Genomic DNA, 20,625 nt, shown 5'->3' with positions numbered 1-20,625 from the left:
AAATTTCATCCGATCCGGTTGAAATTTGGTACATGGTGTTAGTATATGGTCTCTAAAAACCATGCAAAAATTGGTCCACATCGGTCCATAATTATATATAGCCCCCATATAAACCGATCCCCAGATTTGACCTCCGGAGCCTCTTAGAGGTGCAAAATTCATCCGATCCGGTTGAAATTTGGTACGTGGCGTTAGTATATGGTCTGTAACAACCATGCAGGAATTGGTGCATATCGGTCCATAATTATATATATCCCCCATATAAATCGATCCCCAGATTTGTACTCCGGAGCCTCTTGTAGGAGCAAAATTCATCCGATCCGGTTGAAATTTGGAACATGGTGTTAGAATGTGGTCTCTAACAAACACGCAAGAATTGGTCCATATCGGTCAATAATTATATATAGCCCCCATATAAACGGACCCCCAAATTTGGCTTGCGATTGCTATAAGAGAAGCAAATTTCATCCGATCCGGTTGAAATTTGGTACATGGTGTTAGTATATGGTCTCTAACAACCATGCAAAAATTGGTCCACATCGGTCCATAATTATATATAGCCCCCATATAAACCGTTACCCAGATTTGATCTCCGGAGCCTCTTGGAGGAGCAAAATTCATCCGATCCGGTTGAAATTTGGTACGTGGTGTTAGTATATGGTCTGTAACAACCATGCAGGAATTGGTGCATATCAGTCCATAGCTATATATAGCCCCCATATAAACCGTTCTCCAGATTTGACCTCCGGAGCCTCTTGGAGGAGCATAATTCATCCTATCCGGTTGAAATTTGCAACGTGGTGTTAGTATAAGGCCGCTAATAACCATGCCAAAATTGGTCCATATCGGTCTGTAGTTATATATAGCCGATCCCCAATCACACAAAAATTGGTCCATATCGGTTCATAATCATGGTTGCCACTCGAGCCAAAAAAAAATCTACCAAAATTTTATTTTTATAGAAAACATTGTCAAAATGTTATTTCTATAGAAAATTTTGTCAAAATTTTATTTCTATAGAAAATGTTGTCAAAATTTTATTTCTATAGAAAATTTTGTCAAAATTTTATTTCTATAGAAAATTTTGTCAAAATTTTATTTCTATAGTAACTTTTTTCCAAATTTTATTTCTATAGAAAATTTTGTCAAAATTTTACTTCTATAGAAAATGTTGTCAAAATTTTATTTCTATAGAAACTTTGAACTTAATTATATACGTATTTAATCGGCCTTTTTTAGTTTAATATATACCACGTATGGACTATGTACCACATATTACGGTGTTAGGAAGTTTTAAGATACCTTGCCATCGGCTTCAGTAGAAGTTTCTACGCAATCCATGGTGGAGGGTACATAAGCTTCGGCCGGGCCGATTTACGGCCTTATATACTTGTTTTGTTTAATATATACCCCGTATGGGCTAACTTACAATTTAGAAGACAGTGTTAAAAAGTTTTACGATACCTTGCCATCGGCAAGTGTTATCGCAACCCAAGTAATTCGATTGTGGATGACAGCCTTTAGTAGAAGTTCCTACGCAATCCATGGTGGAGGGTACATAAGATTCGGCCTGGCCGAACTTACAGCCGTATATACTTTTTATACCCTTCACCACTACTGTGGTACAGGGTATAATAAGTTTGTGCATTTGTATGTAACGACAAGAAGGAGTAATCATAGACCAACCTTTTAGTATACGGATCGGCTTAGAATTAAATTCTGAGTCGATTTAGCGATGTCCGTCTGTCTGTCTGTCCGTCTGTCTGTCCGTCTGTCTGTCTGTCTGTCTGTCTGTCTGTTGATGTATTTTTGTGTGCAAAGTACAGCTCGCAGTTTTAGTCCGATTGTCCTAAAATTTGGTATAGGGTCCTGTCTCGGCTCAAAGACGATCCCTATTGATTTTGGAAAAAATCGGTTCAGATTTAGATATAGCTGCCATATATATTTTTCACCGATCTGGTCATAATTGGCGTGTATATCAACCGATCTTCCTCAAATTCCGTACATCCGAATATTTTATGAGTCTCGAAAAACTTGCAAAATATCAGCAAAATCGGTTCAGATTTAGATATAGCTCCCATATATAGCTTTCGCCCGATTTAGACTCATTTGCCCACAGAGGCCAATTTTTTGCTCCGATTTAGTTGAAATTTTGCATAGGGAGTAGAATTGGCGTTGTAACTATGCGTGCCAAATTTGCTTGAAATCGGTTCAGATTTGGATATATCTCCCATATAAAGCTTTCGCCCGATTTACACTCATATGACCACAGAGGCCAATTTTTAACTCCGATTTAGTTGAAATTTTGCACAGGGAGTAGAATTAGCATTGTAGCTATGCGTGCCAAATTTGGTTGAAATCGGTTCAGATTTAGATATAGCTCCCATATATATGTTTTTCTGATTTCGTCAAAAATGGTCAAAATACCAACATTTTCCTTGTAAAATCGCCACTGCTTAGTCGAAAAGTTGTAAAAATGACTCTAATTTTCCTAAACTTCTAATACATATATATCGAGTGATAAATCATAAATAAACTTTTGCGAAGTTTTCTTAAAATTGCTCCACATTTAAATGTTTCCCATATTTTTATACCCTTCACCACTACTGTGGTACAGGGTATAATAAGTTTGTGCATTTGTATGTAACGCCAAGAAGGAGTAATCATAGACCAACCTTTTAGTATACGGATCGGCTTAGAATTAAATTCTGAGTCGATTTAGCGATGTCCGTCTGTCTGTCTGTCCGTCTGTCTGTCCGTCTGTCTGTCCGTCTGTCTGTCTGTCTGTCTGTTGATGTATTTTTGTGTGCAAAGTGCAGCTCGCAGTTTTAGTCCGATTGTCCTAAAATTTGGTATAGGGTCCTGTCTCGGCTCAAAGACGATCCCTATTGATTTTGGAAAAAATCGGTTCAGATTTAGATATAGCTGCCATATATATTTTTCACCGATCTGGTCATAATTGGCGTGTATATCAACCGATCTTCCTCAAATTCCGTACATCCGAATATTTTATGAGTCTCGAAAAACTTGCAAAATATCAGCAAAATCGGTTCAGATTTAGATATAGCTCCCATATATAGCTTTCGCCCGATTTAGACTCATTTGCCCACAGAGGTCAATTTTTTGCTCCGATTTAGTTGAAATTTTGCATAGGGAGTAGAATTAGCGTTGTAACTATGCGTGCCAAATTTGCTTGAAATCGGTTCAGATTTGGATATATCTCCCATATAAAGCTTTCGCCCGATTTACACTCATATGACCACAGAGGCCAATTTTTAACTCCGATTTAGTTGAAATTTTGCACAGGGAGTAGAATTAGCATTGTAGCTATGCGTGCCAAATTTGGTTGAAATCGGTTCAGATTTAGATATAGCTCCCATATATATGTTTTTCTGATTTCGTCAAAAATGGTCAAAATACCAACATTTTCCTTGTAAAATCGCCACTGCTTAGTCGAAAAGTTGTAAAAATGACTCTAATTTTCCTATACTTCTAATGCATATATATCGAGTGATAAATCATAAATAAACTTTTGCGAAGTTTTCTTAAAATTGCTCCACATTTAAATGTTTCCCATATTTTTTTTACTAACATTGTGTTCCATCCTAGTGCATTAGCCGACTTAAATTTTGAGTCTATAGATTTTGTAGAAGTCTATCAAATTCTTCCAGATCGAGTGATATTTAAATGTATGTATTTGGGACAAACCTTTATATATAGCCCCCAACACATTTGACGGATGTGATATGGTATCGAAAATTTAGATCTACAAAGTGGTGCAGGGTATAATATAGTCGGCCCCGCCCGACTTTAGACTTTCCTTATTTTTTTACTAACATTGTGTTCCATCCTAGTGCATTAGCCGACTTAAATTTTGAGTCTATAGATTTTGTAGAAGTCTATCAAATTCTTCCAGATCGAGTGATATTTAAATGTATGTATTTGGGACAAACCTTTATATAGGATGTGATTTGGTATCGAAAATTTAGATCTACAAAGTGGTGCAGGGTATAATATAGTCGGCCCCGCCCGACTTTAGACTTTCCTTACTGGTTTTTTTTTTGTTTTGTTTTTTTTTTTTTTTTTTTTTTTGTAGAGGTCACTCACTATATTATTTGTGTTGGCGATATAGACTTATTTGTGCCTGAAATCATGCTTTGTGAAACCACATATTTGAAAATATTAAAATTTCAATTTTTCTTTGTGTATGCATAGAACAATTCGAATGAAATTCTTATCAGAGTGCTACAAATATGCTCCGCTTTTTGTACTCCAAAACAAAAGCCATATATTGCACTTTTGCACAATGAAATGAAAATGAACGTCTTTTGGTCCCATCTTAAGATCTCAGATTTAAATAACATTTTCATTAGTTCACTGAACATGGTACGGTTGCCCTTGTACCATTGAAAGAAAGAAATATTGCACCACGACCAAACGAATCGAATACCTTATGTGCGCCATAGTTTATTAGCGCAAAAGGAAATATTCTGAAACAACCGCAATACGAAACCAATACCTATCATGTTCAATGTTCGATATGATGCCAATGTGGTCTCAGAAACGCAAGTGAATGTCGCTAAGAACCAAAGCAGTCTCAATGTGGTAGCATATATTAAGTATCCCAGCGGTGCAATGGAGGAAACCCTTGACAAATTTAGGATTGTTAATGTTTCATTTCAAGGAGGCCCTAGGGTAGGTAAGGTGGGTGGCAGCCCTATGTATCAGGCTCACTTAGACTATTCAGTCCATTGTGATACCACAGAGGTCCTATGAATGAAGGCCTAGGCATTAATTTTTTATACCCTTCGTAGTGGTGAAGTTACAAAGTATAATAAGTTTGTGCATTTGTATGTAACGCCAAGAAGGAAAAGTCTGAAATCCATCGTTTAGAATTATTTGCACTTATATGGCCTCAAAAGCCAGAGTTTTGTCCTTATTTGCTTCAAATTTTGCACAAGGAGTTCGTTTAATAGTATCGTTAAGTGTGCCAAATTTGGTTGAAATCGGTTCAGATTTAGATATAGCTCCCATGTATGTATATCTTTTATACACCGATTTACACCCATATGACCACGGAGACCAAAGTTATACTCCGATAGATATAGCTCCCATGTATATGTACTCCAGAGTTGGGGAAATATGGTCGAATGTTTCATATTTTAGACAAATTTTCAATGGGATATTCCTCCAATTGACTCGATACACGCAAAGAAAAAAAACGTTTGGAAAACGTGTACCGAAAACGTTTTTCTTTTGTTAGAGTTTTTTGAATTGCTTCGAAAAGTATACACTTTTATCACCAAAAAAATTCGTTTGTTACACAATTTTTATTTTTTCAATAAAAAGAGTTATTTTTGAACCAACAACACAGTCCATTTCGTTTATATCAAACACTGTTCTTTTCTGACTTTAGGTCTTTAATAAGACACATTTTACAGTTCATAGTAAAAATTTAATATAGTAGAATGTAATGTTGAAAATTTTTTCGGAATCTTCCGACCATGTAAATATATGGAATATATGTAAAAAAAAAAAAAAAAAACTGGTCGAAGCAGGGATCGAACCCACGACACTTGGCATGCAAGTCCGACGTAGCAACCACTGCTCCACGGTCCCAAACTAAATGTATTTTTCTGTTAAATAAACTTTGTTTAATCGGCTCGTGGGCGCCGCAAGCTATGCTATATTAATATAACTTATATGGATAATTAGCTATTGATGACAATAACAGCTACGTAGCTCAGTGGATAGTGTGCTGCCTTACAAATTGCATGGTCCGCGGTTCGATTCTCAGTCCAGGCGAAAGGTAAAAAAAATTTAAAAATTTATAAAATCGTATAATTTCTTCTACATTGTTTGTATTACAGAAAAAGGTGCTAAGAACTAAAAAACTTCGTGGAAGTGAGAAAGATGTGAGGGAAAATGCAATTAGCCAGAAAAATTTTTTTTTGAGTTAGTCTTTATGAAATTGCTTTTACATCCTGGAAAAGAATAAACGTTTATCACAAAAAGTATATACTTTTCTTCCAAATACACTTCCTTTCAACGAAAAGCAAATGAGAAACGAACTTTGTTTGTCTAAAATTTCGTTTGGGAGGAAAGAATTATTTTTTTGCGTGTAGTTTCCACACAGAATTAATTTAATATGCTATTTAAGTGTGTCTAGTTTGTTTTTAGTTTCAGACATAGATAAAGCCTCCATATATTTGCTCTTCCGATTTATGCAAATATGGCCAAAATTCCCAGACTTTACACAAAATTCTGTGATGATTTCCCCATTAAGTATTCATATCCTACACACTGTTATGCCAGACTTTCCACAGAATGGTTCAGTTTTAAATAAGGCTCCGACTTGTGGAAATATCGCACAAGTGACCACATATCTTGGCGAGATCTAACCAATATTCTTGTAAAATCACCACTGCTAAGTAGCAAAAATTTTAAATATTACTCAAATTGTCCTATATCTCGAATACCTATTTATCGCCCGATCAATCATAAATGCTCTTTTGTAGAATTGCATTAAAATTTTTATACCCTGTGCCACACTGTGGAACAGGGTATTATAAGTTAGTGCATATGTTTGCAACACCCAGAAGGAGACGAGATAGACACATGGTGCCTTTGGCAAAAATGCTCAGGTTGGGCTCTTGAGTCGATATAGCCATGTCCGTCTGTCCGTTTTTTTGTGATCAAAGTCTAGGTCGCAGTTTCAGTCCAATCGACTTCAAATTTGGCACGAGTATGTGTTTTGGCTCAGAATAGGACCCTATTGATTTTCGATTCGGTTCAGATTTAGATATAGCTCCCATATATATTATTCGCCCGATTTACACTCATATAACCACAGTGGCCAACATTTTACTCCGATTTACTTGAAATTTTGGACAGGAAGTAGAATTAAAATTTCAACTGTATGTACCAAATTTGGTTGAAATCGGTTCAGATTTAGATATAGCTCCCATATATAGCTTTCCCCCGATTTACACTCATATGACCACAGAGGCCAATTTTTTACTCCGATTTCGTTGAAATTTTGCACAGGGAGTAGAATTAGCATTGTAGCTATGCGTGCCAAATTTGGTTCATATCGGTTCAGATTTAGATATAGCTCCCATATATATGGTTTTCTGATTTCGATGAAAATGGTCAAAATACCAACATTTTCCTTGTAAAATCGCCACTGTTTAGACGAAAAGTTGTAAAAACGACTAATTTTCCTAAACTTCTAATACATATATATCGAGCGATAAATCATAAATAAACTTTTCCACCCTGGTGCATTACCCGACTTAAATTTTGAGTCTATAGATTTTGTAGAAGTCTATCAAATTCTGTCCAGATCGAGTGATATTTAGATGTATGTATTTGTGACAATATATAGCACCAACACATTTGAAGGATGTGATCTACAAAGTGGTGAAGGGTATAATATAGTCGGCCACGCCCGACTTTAGACTTTCCTTACTTGTTTTTACTAACATTGTGTTTCATCCTGCACTTAAAAAAAGTTTACTTGGATCCAAAGATTTTGACCTTCCTTTAAGGATTTTGGCATTGATTCCGAGCCAAAGATGCGGGTTCTTTAAAATAAGAAAATTTTTTGCGACCTATCTGGCTTTAAATATAGGATCTATAAAATTAAAATTAGGATACAGATCTCATTTATCGAATTTTCATTCTATTTTTCCGGTATATTAATAAAGCTGTTCACGTACTAACAAATGCCAGTTTAAAAATCTATATTATGTTATAACGGATACTTCGAAGTAAACAATATTTTCTTAATTCCAAAAGAACTTTAAACCAAAAATGCTAAATCCTCAAAATAAGTCTTAGCCTATATTTGAAGCGTTTTTGTATTAAATCTAAAGATTCAATATTTCAGTTAATTTAAGGACGATTTCTTTAAATCAAAAATGTGTTTTTTTACTTTGACGAAAATTTGCCGTAGTTTAAAGACATGCAACTTTAACGAAGGGACGCAAAGTTTCAAAATGTGTGTCCTAAATTTAATGAAAAAAATGTTGAAGCAAAGATTATAAACTTTCGTTCAATTAAAATATCATTATTTTAAAGAAATTTGTCCTTAATAGTGTGTAAATTGCGCATCCTAAAATTAAGGTTGCGTAATCTTTAATACCACGTAAATATCTTTTTCGGTGTATGACGTTACCCGATTCAAATTTAAATTCAAGAAATTTTGTAGAAGTATAAAAAATTGTCTCAAAATCGATTAAGATATAATACGAACCAACAAAGAAATTCGTATTTGTCAAGATCGTTATTGTTATTGAATTGATTTTTTCGACATTTTTCCGTTCTTGAGCCTGAAGATGAAATTTTCCGACTTTATATATTCAGCGCTTTTGTTGTCCTAGACAAGAGCTACAACTTTGTTGAAGACTTAAAAAAATCAGAGCATTTTTCCAGCTATGGCCATGCGAAAATTGCCAAAGAGTGTTAAAAGCCGAATTTGGCGAAAAAAACTTTATAGGCTCATAAAAAATGCCAACCAATCTAGCAAAATCGAGAAATAACTTTTCTCCTTTCATCGAGTACTGTCGGCTAGGATAAGTGATTTTTTGTTTGGAATTTTTGTATAGCACTGTGTTATATAATATGAAATGCATTACCGTGCATATGTTTTGTCACATACGATCTTATGAAGTACTGGTGAATGTCCTTTCCCAAACTAAAGACTAGGTTTTCCCCTGTGATATTATTCTATGTTAAATGTAAAGGAAGCTGTAGTAGAAGGTCTTTGTAATGCTTAGATGGACCTGGAGCGAGAGCTTCCATGCACATCAACTACACCGCTGGGATTTGCAACCAAAACAGGTATAACACTGCATGTCTACACACAGACCGCATTAGTCTATGAAAACTGTTTTAGTGAAAAAAATTCTACCACTTAAACTCGCCCAAATTCAAATTCTTAGCATTTTCTGCATTGAAAAATAGTTTATATTGAACTTATATCAGTTATGGGCATATATGAACCCTTTTTATTGACGGATGGGTTATGCACGAACAAAATAATTCTTTCCTCCCAAACGAAATTTTAGACAAACAAAGTTCGTTTCTCATTTGTTTTTTCTTTAAGGAAGTTAATTTGTAAAAAACAAAGTTTATTTGTATGTAAAAACAATTTCATAAAAACTAACTCAAAAAAAAAAAAAAACAATCTTTTCTGGCCAATTGCATTTTCCCTCACATCTTTCTCACTTCCACGAGGTTTTTTAGTTCTTAGCACCTTTTTATACCCCAAAACCACATAGTTGTTAGGGTATAATAAGTTTGATCTGCCAAAAAATGTGCCTACCAGAAATATTGATTTTAGACCCCATAAAATATATACCGATCGACTCAGAATCACCTCCTGAGTGGATCTAGAGCTTGGTGTCCGTCCGTCTGTCCATGTATTTGTTGTTCGCAGGGTTCCGGTCGCAATTATTTACCGATTTTGATGAAATTTGGTACAGAGTGTTTTTTGGGCACAAGGAATTTGGAAATTCAATAGAAAGAAATCGGATCAAATTTAGATATAGCTCCCATATATATGTATCGTCCGATTTCGACAAATGGGTTCACGTTGCGCTTTATTACTCACCGATCATCGTCAAATTTGGCCCAAAGTAATATTTTGCATCACTCTTCACCCAAATCGGTTCAGATTTAGATACAAATTTGGCCATAGAACCCTTATTTATCAACCGATCTTACTCAAACTTGGCTTTATTTAATCTTTTATAATGCTAGCAATATGTGCAAAAAATCGAGATCGGTTCAGATTTAGCTATAGCTCCCATATACATGTATCGCCCGATTTTTATTTATCAACCGATCGTACTAAAGTTTAGCACAAGGTAACCTTCTATGGTATTAACCAAACCTGCAAAATATCTTCCAAATCTATTCAGATTTATATATAGCTCCCATATATATGAAGCGCCCGATTTTCAAAAATTTGCCCCTAATAACCTTACTTTTGACCCTAGTGGCCTCATTTATTAACCGATCTTACACAAATTCAGCAAATGGTAATCTACTGTAATATCAACTAAAGCTGCAAAATATCATCCAAATCGGTTCAGATTAAGATATAGTTCCAATATATATGTATCGGCCGTTTTTCAAAAATTTACCCCTAATGACTTTATTTATAACCACAATAGCCTTATTTATTAACCAATCTTACTCAAATTTACCACAAGGTAACTTTCTCCGGTATCAATTTAACTTGCAAAATATCATCCAAATCGATTCACATTTAGATATAGCTCCTATATATATGCATCGCTCGATTTTCCCAAATTTGGCCATTGTACTCTTACTTATTAATCAATGTTACACAAATTTCAAATTTTGAACTAACCGATCATATTTAGACTTACATGTAGCTCTTACATAATAATTTCGCGATTTCCTCTTTTTTAATAATGGACCTAATATTATTGGTATACTAACTCTGCAGGTATTAAATCAAATATATCTCCAAAGATCTGGCATTTCTATTCAGATTGAGTTACACTCAAAAAGCAGTGAACCCATCAGGAAAAAAAAATTTGGTTAGTTTTAGAAAAGTTTGATTATTTTGTTATATTTCAAAATCGGCGCATTTGTAGTAAAATTTACAAATTTAAAGAAATAATGAACTATTTTGTGAGAAGTACGAATTTAGTAAATCTTATTGCTTCATTTGTGTATATTTTTTCCAGCTTTTTAGTTCATTTAACAAACGTACGTAGAATATTATTATAGTAAAGAAAACTTTCTCCAAACATAAAAATTGCTTGAACTAAAATAGAGTTAAATCGGCTTTAGTGAAATAGTGGGTTCACTTTTTTTGAGTGTAAAGCTCCCTTAAATTTTCATAAATATGGAACTACGCTTTAATTCCTAAACCTATACCAATGATGCCCTACAAATGCTTATGTATACTACATCACTAGGGGTGGTTTAGGGTATGATATAGTCGGCCCCGCTCGACTTTCTACTTTACTTACGAGTACTTTATAAATTCTTATACCCTAAACCACATAGTGGTCAGGGTATAATAAGTTTGATCGGCCAAAAAATGTGCCTACCAGAAATATTGATTTTAGACCCCATAAAATATATACCGATCGACTCAGAATCACCTCCTGAGTCGATCTAGCGCTTGGTGTCCGTCCGTCCGTCCGTCCGTCTGTCCATGTATTTGTTGTTCACAGGATTCCGGTCGCAATTATTAACCGATTTTGATGAAATTTGGTACAGGGAGTTTTTCGAGCACAAGGACGAACGCTATTGAATCGGATCAAATTTAGATATAGCTCCCATATATTTGTATCGCCCGATTTCGACAAATGGGGTCATTGCGCGTTTTTTCGAACCGATCGTCACCAAATTTGGCAAAAGGTAATCTTTTCCATCGCCCCTCAAGTCTGCAAAATTTCATCCAAATCGGTTCAGATTTAGATATAGCTCTCATATACATGTATCGCCCGATTTTCCCAAATTTGGCCACAAAACCTTTATTTATCAACCGATCTTACTCAAAGTTGGCTAAATATAATCTTCTATAGCACTAACTATATGTGCAAAAATCATCGAAATCGGTTCAGATTTAGCTATAGCTCCCATATATATGTACCGCCCGATTTTTCTAAATTTGACCATAAAACCCTTATTTATAAACCGATCTTACCCAAATTTAGCTAAATGTAGTCTTCTATAGCACTAACTATATGTGCAAAAAATCATCGAAATCGGTTCAGATTTAGATATAGCTCCCATATATATGTATATCCCGACTTTCCCAAATTTGGCCATAGAACCCTTATTTATTAACCGATCTTACTAAAAGTTGGCTAGATCCAGTCCCCTACAGTACTAACTATATGTGCAAAATTTCATCGAAATCGGTTCAGATGTAGATATAGCTCCCATATATGTATCACCCGATTTTGAAAAATTCGCCCCTAATAACCTTATGTTTGACCATACAGGCCTCATTTCTTAACTGATCTTACTCAAATCTTGCACAAGGTAACCTTTTGTGGTATTAATCAAACCCGCAAAATATTATGCAAATTGGTTCAGATTTAGATATAGCTTCCATATATATGCATCGCCCGATTTTCCCAAATTTGGCCATAGTACTCTTATTTATTAACCAATGTTACTCAAATTTCAAATTTTGATGTACTAGCCGATCGTACTTATACGTACTTGTAGCTCTTACATAAGAATATTGCTCGATTTTTACAAATTTGTATATATTACCCACACTCAATATTAGTGGCATACCAGCTCCGTAGGCGCAATATCAACACAGCCAGTGTTGCTAGAAGTAGGGGAAATTCCCTATATGTAGGTTTTTTCTAATATTTAGCGTCTTGTAGGGACGTGGGGCCACAATGTAGGACATTTTCACTCAACACAATTTGTAATAATTTTTATATTTTGGTGCCTCTAGAGGAGGGAATTAGAAGCCGGCAAGGCTTGATCTTTAACAATGTGTGGTAAACTTTATTCCTGTAGAAAATTTTGTCAACATTTTATTTCTATAGAACATTTTGTCAAAATTGTATTTCTATAGAAATTTTTTTTCAAAATATTTTTTCTATAAAAAATTTTCTCAAAATTTTATTTCTGTGGAATTTTTTCTCAAAATTTTATTTCTATAGAAAAATTTCTCACAAAAATTTGTTTATAGAAACTTTTTCCAAAATTTTATTTTTATAGAGATTTAACAAAAAAGATTACTAATTTGGGTAGAATTCTACCAACTGGGGCAACCGTGGTGGTAATACAAATTTATATTCTAAGTTATATACGTTGCATATTCATGTTTTAAGATAATAAACTACTTACTACCATTTTTGTTTTGTATTTTTTTTTTTTAAATTTAACGAAAAATATAGTAGGGACAATTGTTTGGGAATGTATGGGAAAGTAGGAACTGTTTTTGACCTTGTAGGGTAAACCGAACATTTTCCCTGGCAACATTGACTATGAGCTATAGTCAGATTGACACAAAGCACCCATAGACATGTACCCCTTAATTTTCTTAAATATGCAACTGCGGTTTATCTCCCAGACCTATATGTTACCCCACAAATGCTTATGATTACTAATTCTGTAATGGTGGTTTAGGGTATGATATAGTCGGCCCCGCCCGACTTTCTACTTTACTTACTTGTTTAACTTTACCTTTCGCCTGGACGGAGAATCGAACCGCGGACAATGCAATTTGTAAGCCAACAGACTATCCACTGAGTTGTGCAGCTGTTATTGTCATAAATAGACAATTATCCATATAAGTTATATTTATATAGCATAGCTTGCGGCGCCCACGAGCCGATTAAAGAAACTTTATGTAACAGAAACATACATTTAGTTGGGCACCGTGGAGCAGTGTTTGCTATGCCCGCCTTGCATGCCAAGGGTCGTGGATTCGATCCCTGTTTCGACCGAACACCAAATTTTTTTTGTTTTTTTTTTTTGTTTTACATATATTCCAGATATGTTTGTCTTATTAAAGACTTAAAGTCAGAAAAGAACAGTGCAAGATATGAACGAAATGGACTGCGTTGTTGGTTCAAAAAAAAATTATTTTTATTGAAAAAATAAAAATTTTGTAACAAACGATTTTTTTTGTGATAAAAATTTTAAATTTCCGAAGAAATTCAAAAAAATTAAAAAAAAAAGAAAAATATTTTCGGTACACATTTTCCATACGTTTTTTTTTTGCGTGTAGCAATAATGTTAATTCTACTCCCTGTGCAAAGTTTCACGTAAATAGGAGCAAAAGTTTGGTCTCTGTGGCTATATTAGTGTAAATCTGATGAAAGATATATATGGGAGCTATATCTACATCTGAACTGATTTCAAGCAAATTTAGCATGAATAGTAAGATTCTTAATTCTACCCCTTGTGCAAAATTTTACGTAAATCGGTGTAAAACTGTGGCCTCTGTGGTCATATAAGTGTAAATTGGGGGAAGATATATATAGGGGCTATATCTCAATTGAAATCGATTTCAACGAAATTTAGCATGCACAATACACTGAAAAAAAATATTGTCGTGAGGTCAAAGATTCCATGTCTTTAAAATGCGAATGCAAATTTTGCTTAGCATAGAAGACGCATTTCTCTAATAAAAGTTTTTGTTTCCTTGTCCAAAAGTCGATAAACTTTTCAATGAAGTCGTATTATTCTTATAATTAAGTGATTTCACTTAAAAATGGGTATCATAACATGAAAGAAAAAATGTTTGGGCTAAGGTCAACTTGACTTTAATAATTCAGAAAGATTCTTTAGATTTAATGAAATTGTCTTTAAATTGGTTGTTTTGTACAAAGCAAAAAATCTTTCAAATACAGGACATGTTTTTCAACACTTTATTTTAAAGACGTTTTTTACTTGAAACATAGCATAATTTCTACTGGAAGTCGAGTCTTAATTTGGAAAATAAAGTTGTCGTTAACTCGTTTTTAAAGGACTTTGATAGCATATGAAGAAAAATAGATGAAAAAGCGAAAAATTAAAATTTTCTTCCTAGAAGCAAGTACACAAAACCCAAATTCAAATGAGAATTGCGTCTTAAAAGTATCCTTACTTGTATTCTCCGCTTCTTTTTTTTTAAAGCAAAGACAACATCTTTGGAACCGGGCATGCTTTTTTTCAGTGTAGGCCCAATTTTCAAAAAGTCTGACAAAAGGGAGGGGTCCCCGTTCAAATATCAAAAAGACAGGTACCCCATATATTAGCACGACTAGCTACGCCAATGCGCCAAGCTAATCAGAGAACTTAAGTTCAAATTTCCAAAAAAAAGCGACCAAATATCAAAAAAAATACCCTGTTTTCACCTCCTACGTTCTCTGAAAATTTCAAGTAAATCGGTTTAGCCATTTCCGAGCTTACCCGGAACATAAAAACAAATAAACAAATATAGTTCGTATTTTATGTATATAGTTATATTACGAATAATTAACACATCCAATATTTCTAAAATATGAAATGAAATATTTCAATTATGTGTTTAAATATTTGCAGCAAAGAATATTTTCTGTTTTCCAATGGCCTTTCTCACTTTCTCTTTTAGGTGGTAATCGAAGTGACTCGTACTTAGCTTTTATCGCACATACTATAGTGTTTTAAGTACCCTATATATGTATAATCTCATTTTATTGCCAAAATCATCTAAAATGGTTTTATAGATTCATACAAAAGGTTGACATCTCAAAACATTATCCATCAGCCACTTGTGCTTTCTTTTTTTTTATAGACGAAATTCTCACCTTACTCCCATTGGCTGCAACAGCAAATATTTCCATCACCTATGGGCAAGTGCATATCGAAGAATTCGACATCTCTAACGATAGCATTATCTGAAAAAGATTTGGCAACAGCCAGCCATATTTTAAGTAAATTCACCGAAAGTTCAGAGTATATTGGTGTACTTAAGGACGAGCAGAGGAATCAATTATGCGAGTACTTTGGTGTCAACGATGCTTGTGTGCCATCAGATGGTGCTGGCGAGGAGATTCTTGTCATCAGTTCAGTCACCGGCCAAAAGTTACAGGAGCCACTTATTGCTCAACAATGCATTCAACACAATGCCAACGGTGAAGACAGTACAGCGGATCTGGAAGCGGCACAGGCCGAGTTGTGGTTATCACGACAAAAAACTAACCAAGAAAACACTTGTTTACATTCATTGGACGACGAGATGACTACAGACACTCATAGCACAGCAATATTTACACCAGACATAGTCTCTAACAAATGTCATAACAATGGAAAGGATGCCTTTGAAAATTATGATGACTGTGTAACTGAGGTCAACTCTTCTTCCATATCGTTGACTGCTATTCGAAATGGCATTGGCTATGAAGTGAATTCCATAACTTCCCATGCAAATGGCAGTGGATATCAGGAAATAGATTGGTCCTCCAATTTGAGCCGAAATAAACAATGTACAAATATGCATTCCTCCATAGATAACATCAGCAATGGCAACGATGGCAACGTTAATAATAATAATAATAATAAGGCCGCCATGGACAAAAATATTAATGAATCGGGTGTACCACAATACTTGGCTGAACTACTTCTTCTACAACAACTTAATCATAACCAAATAAAAGACAAGAAAGATGACGGTGCAACTGAGCATCCCGAAATCCAAATGTATAATGATGCGATAGTCAGGAGGAAGCAGTATACTAAGAAATTACAGAAATTGAAGGAAATCAAATTACACCATGAAAAAGAAGCCAACATCGCTCACAAGGTAAAGCTTTAACAATCGTTTGAATTGTTTTTGCATAATTATATACATCTTCCAAAATAGAATTTCATAATGCCAATTTAAAGAGTAGTTTATATTATAGTAGAATAGTACGTAGCAGTCAAAACAAACCACAAAGTAATATTTGACAAATTTCCCATAATTACACTAATTATGGATTTAAGCCATAAGGAATTAAAGGAAATAATGTAGGATTTTTTTTTATATAATTAAAAGTTTGTCCAATCATAAAGCAAAATATCAAAATTTCGATGAAAGTTCGAAAACAAAAAATATATGAACAATTTTTATCGCCTATATCTCCTTACATATGTGTCCTAGAACCAAAAAGGAGCTTAATGTGTGATCACCTGCATAAAATCTAGAATTCTATCCAATTCCTGAAAAACTCCAGAAAAAACCGAGATAAACACACGGTGTGTTTGACAATAATAGTCAGAGCCGTGCCCTGAGATGATTTAGCGATGTCCGTGTGTATGGGTTCTGATTAGAGGTGTGCACGTTAGTAATATTTTGTTCACGCACACTCACGACGGAGAAATCTTATTCACGCACACTCACACACGATATTTTTTGGTAGGACTCACGCTCACGCACGCTCACGAAAACAAAATTTGTACTCACGCACACTCACGCACGAAAATCTTTTAAATGTCGTGACTCACGAAAATAATCATGACTCACGAAAAATGTCGTGATTCACGAAAAACCTCGTGACTCACGAATAATTTTATGAGTGATTTACCTTTAGTACCTGACTGAAAACATGAGTATGGTTAAAATTGAGTGCGTTATAAAACTCTTACCACCTAGGATGTCACTAAAATTATAAATGAATTCAACTCGTAAGCAATTTACGTTCGTCAGCGGGATTGTTTTCGTGAGCATGTTTTTCCGAAATTCGTTACTCACGCACACTCACGAAGATATTTTTTGCGTGACTCACGTTCACGCACGACATTTGGTTGTTTAATAACGCTCACGCACACTCACGCCGTTTCCGTCAGCGTGACTTACGACTCACGCGTGAGTCACGAAAATTTTCGTGAGTCACGACAATTTCGTGTCACGTGCACACCTCTAGTTATGATTTACACTGTAAGAAAAATATGTTTTTCATATGATCCGATATAAACAAAATGTATTTCAGACAGACATGTTTGCACAATATATTTAAGTGCAAACATGTAATGTTCCTAAACTTGTACTAAATATTTGGGACACATATGTTAATATTTTAGAAAATATTATGTGTGGGCCATAAATGTTTCATAAAAATAATATGTGTGAATGTAAACATATATAAATTTACAAATTTCGAGTAAACATATATATGTTGTGATATTTTATCTAGAGAGCGACTCTGTCTGTATAGAGAAAGAAAGAGAGATGTTGTCGAAAGATATGTTATCAACCAGGCTGCCAATAAAACTTCGAGAAAAATCTTCACTTTTTTCGATAAAAATCGTCATAATCGGCACATGCATTTTAAAAATCGTAAAAAAAAATCGACAATATAATTAATATTAAAATTAAACATATTTTCTGGGTAGACACAAAGCAAAACTATTTATTTCACATACAAAACAGAAAATTAATGTACACAACTATGCATATAAAATAATATATAATGAAATCAGTTTTGTATGCAAATAACATTAACATAAAAATCATTTTCTAGTTAAACAAAAATATTTCGTAATTTTTGCATAAACAAATTATTTTTCTAAAATATTGTTATTAATTGAGTAAAATTTTTATTTAAAAATTAATGTTTTGAAACTCAAGAAAAAGTCCCGTGGGGATTTTTTATGGTTTTTCCGATAGATATGTCTATATGTGGTTATTTGTTTATACTGTAAAAAAATTTTATCATAATTAGTAAAATTTTATTTTGCACATTCTGAGTAAATCATTATCAATTTTGGTATTAAAACAACTTGAGTTATTTCATTTTAGGTTATTTTTGGGACAATATTCCATCCAATGAATTATTCTCCACCTGTCATCTAATTTGTTTTTTTTTTTTTTTTTGCTTAAAAATGTCTTCGTTTGCTGTGGAGTGGGGAAGAATCATGATCATTTGTACGAATTTTGACAAAACTCGAAATGCCAAAGTACTCCATGTTTTGTTTCCGAATTTTTTCCCAAATTTTTTTCAAATTTATTTTAATATTTTCAAAAATTTCTTCAATATGTAAAAACTTTAACTCCCTAAACTATGTGTCTAATGAACGGAGTTAATATCGTTAAAATCGGAAAAAAATCGGAATTGTCCATTTTGTGATTAAAAAATCGTCAAAATGCCGATAAATCGGCAGAATTGGCAACCCTGATATCAACATAACAGAGCGAGAGAATCAAAGGGAGCAATTTCTGTAAAACTGCTTGTACGTTATTTCGGAAAACTGTTTTATGTGTTCATTAGGTTTGGCTATGCGCTAGGTATGTTAAAAACGCTTCGCCAAAAATTTGATATGCTTAAGTCTAAATATTTTTTAATTTGAATATTAAAACAAGTATATACGGCCGTAAGTTCGGCCAGGCCGAAGCTTATGTACCCTCCATCATGGATTGCGTAGAAACTTCATCTAAACACTGCCATCCACAATCGAATTACTTAAGTTGCGGTAACGCTTGCCGATGGCATGGTATCTTAAAACCTCCTAACACCATCTTCTAAATTGTATGTAAGTCCATACGTGTTATATATTAAATCAAAAAAGGTCGATCCAATACGTATATAATTCAGTTTGACAAAGTAGACATAAAATTTTGACAACATTTTCTACAGAAATAAAATTTTAACAACATTTTCTATAGAAATAAAATTTTGACAAAATTTTCTATAGAAATAAAATTTTGACAAAATTTTCTATAGAAATAAAATTTTGGTAGACTATTTTTGGCTCTAGTGGCAACCATGATTAGGAACCGATATGGACCAATTTTTGTGTGATTGGAACAATTTTGGTATGGTTGTTAGCGACCATATACTAACACCACGGTCCTAATTTGAACCGGATCGGATGAATTTTGCTCCTCCAAGAGGCTCCGGAGGTCAAATCTGGAGAATGTTTTATATGGGGGCTATATATAATTATGGACCAATATGGACCAATTCTGGCACGCTTGTTAAAGATCATATACTAACACCATGTTCCAAATTACAACCGGATTGGATGAAATTTGCTTCTCTTGGAGACTTCCCAAGACAAATCTGGGGATCGGTTTATATGGGGGCTATATATAATTATGGACCGATGTGGACCAATTTTTCCATGGTTGTTAGAGACCATATACAAACATCATGTACCAAATTTCAGACGGATCGGATGAAATTTGCTTCTCTTTGAGGCTCCGAAAGCCAAATCTGGGGATCGGTTTATATGGGGGCTATATATAATTATGGACCGATGTGGACCAATTTTTGTATGATTGTTAGACACCATATACCAACACCATGTACCAAATTTCAGCCGGATCGGATGAAATATGCTCCTCCAAGAGGCTCCGGAGGTCAAATCTAGAGAACGTTTTATATGGGGGCTATATATAATTATGGACCGATATGGACCAATTCTGGCACGCTTGTTAAAGATCATATACTAACACCATGTTCCAAATTACAACCGGAGTGGATGAAATTTGCTTCTCTTGGAGACTTCCCAAGACAAATCTGGGGATCGGTTTATATGGGGGCTATATATAATTATGAACCGATGTGGACCAATTTTTGCATGGTTGTTAGAGACCATATACCAATATCATGTACCAAATTTCAGGCGGATCGGATGAAATTTGCTTCTCTTAGAGGCTCCGGAACCCAAATCTGGGGATCGGTTTATATGGGCGCTATATATAATTATGGACCGATGTGGACCAATTTTTGCACGGTTGTTAGAGACCATATACCAACACCATGTACCACATTTCAGACGGATCGGATGCAATTTGCTTCTCTTTGAGGCTTCGCAAGCCAAATCTGGAGATCGGTTTATATGGGGGCTATATATAATTATGGACCGATGTGGACAAATTTTTGCATGGTTGTTAGAGACCATATACCAACATCGTGTACCAAATTTCAGCTGGATCGGATGAAATATGCTTCTCTTAGAGGCTCCACAAGCCAAATCTGATGGTCCCTTTATATGGGGGCTATACGTAAAAGTGGACCGATATGGCCCATTTTCAATACCATCTGACCTACATCGATAACAACTACTTGTGCCAAGTTTCAAGTCGATAGCTTGTTTCGTTCGGAAGTTAGCGTGATTTCAACAGACGGACGGACGAACGGACGGACATGCTTAGAT

General features: G+C 34.5%; 1 protein-coding gene across 6 annotated transcripts in view; it reads left to right on the top strand.

Moving 5' to 3' along the window:
- The window catches only part of LOC142236666 (uncharacterized), a 325,873-nt gene that overhangs the window by 113,403 nt on the left and 191,845 nt on the right, over positions 1-20,625 (top strand). For all 6 annotated transcript variants that reach the window (XM_075307904.1, XM_075307903.1, XM_075307902.1 and 3 more), the window contains exon 2: positions 15,281-16,288. In XM_075307904.1, the coding sequence (XP_075164019.1) occupies positions 15,335-16,288 (954 nt within the window). In that variant the 5' untranslated portion in view covers positions 15,281-15,334. The remainder of the gene's footprint in view (positions 1-15,280; positions 16,289-20,625) is intronic.

The sequence above is a fragment of the Haematobia irritans genome, chromosome 4 (genome assembly GCF_050003625.1).
Source record: "Haematobia irritans isolate KBUSLIRL chromosome 4, ASM5000362v1, whole genome shotgun sequence".
Lineage (NCBI taxonomy): Eukaryota > Metazoa > Arthropoda > Insecta > Diptera > Muscidae > Haematobia > Haematobia irritans.
Note: the sequence above shows the minus strand (reverse complement) of the source record. Positions and strands in the feature narration are given on the sequence as shown.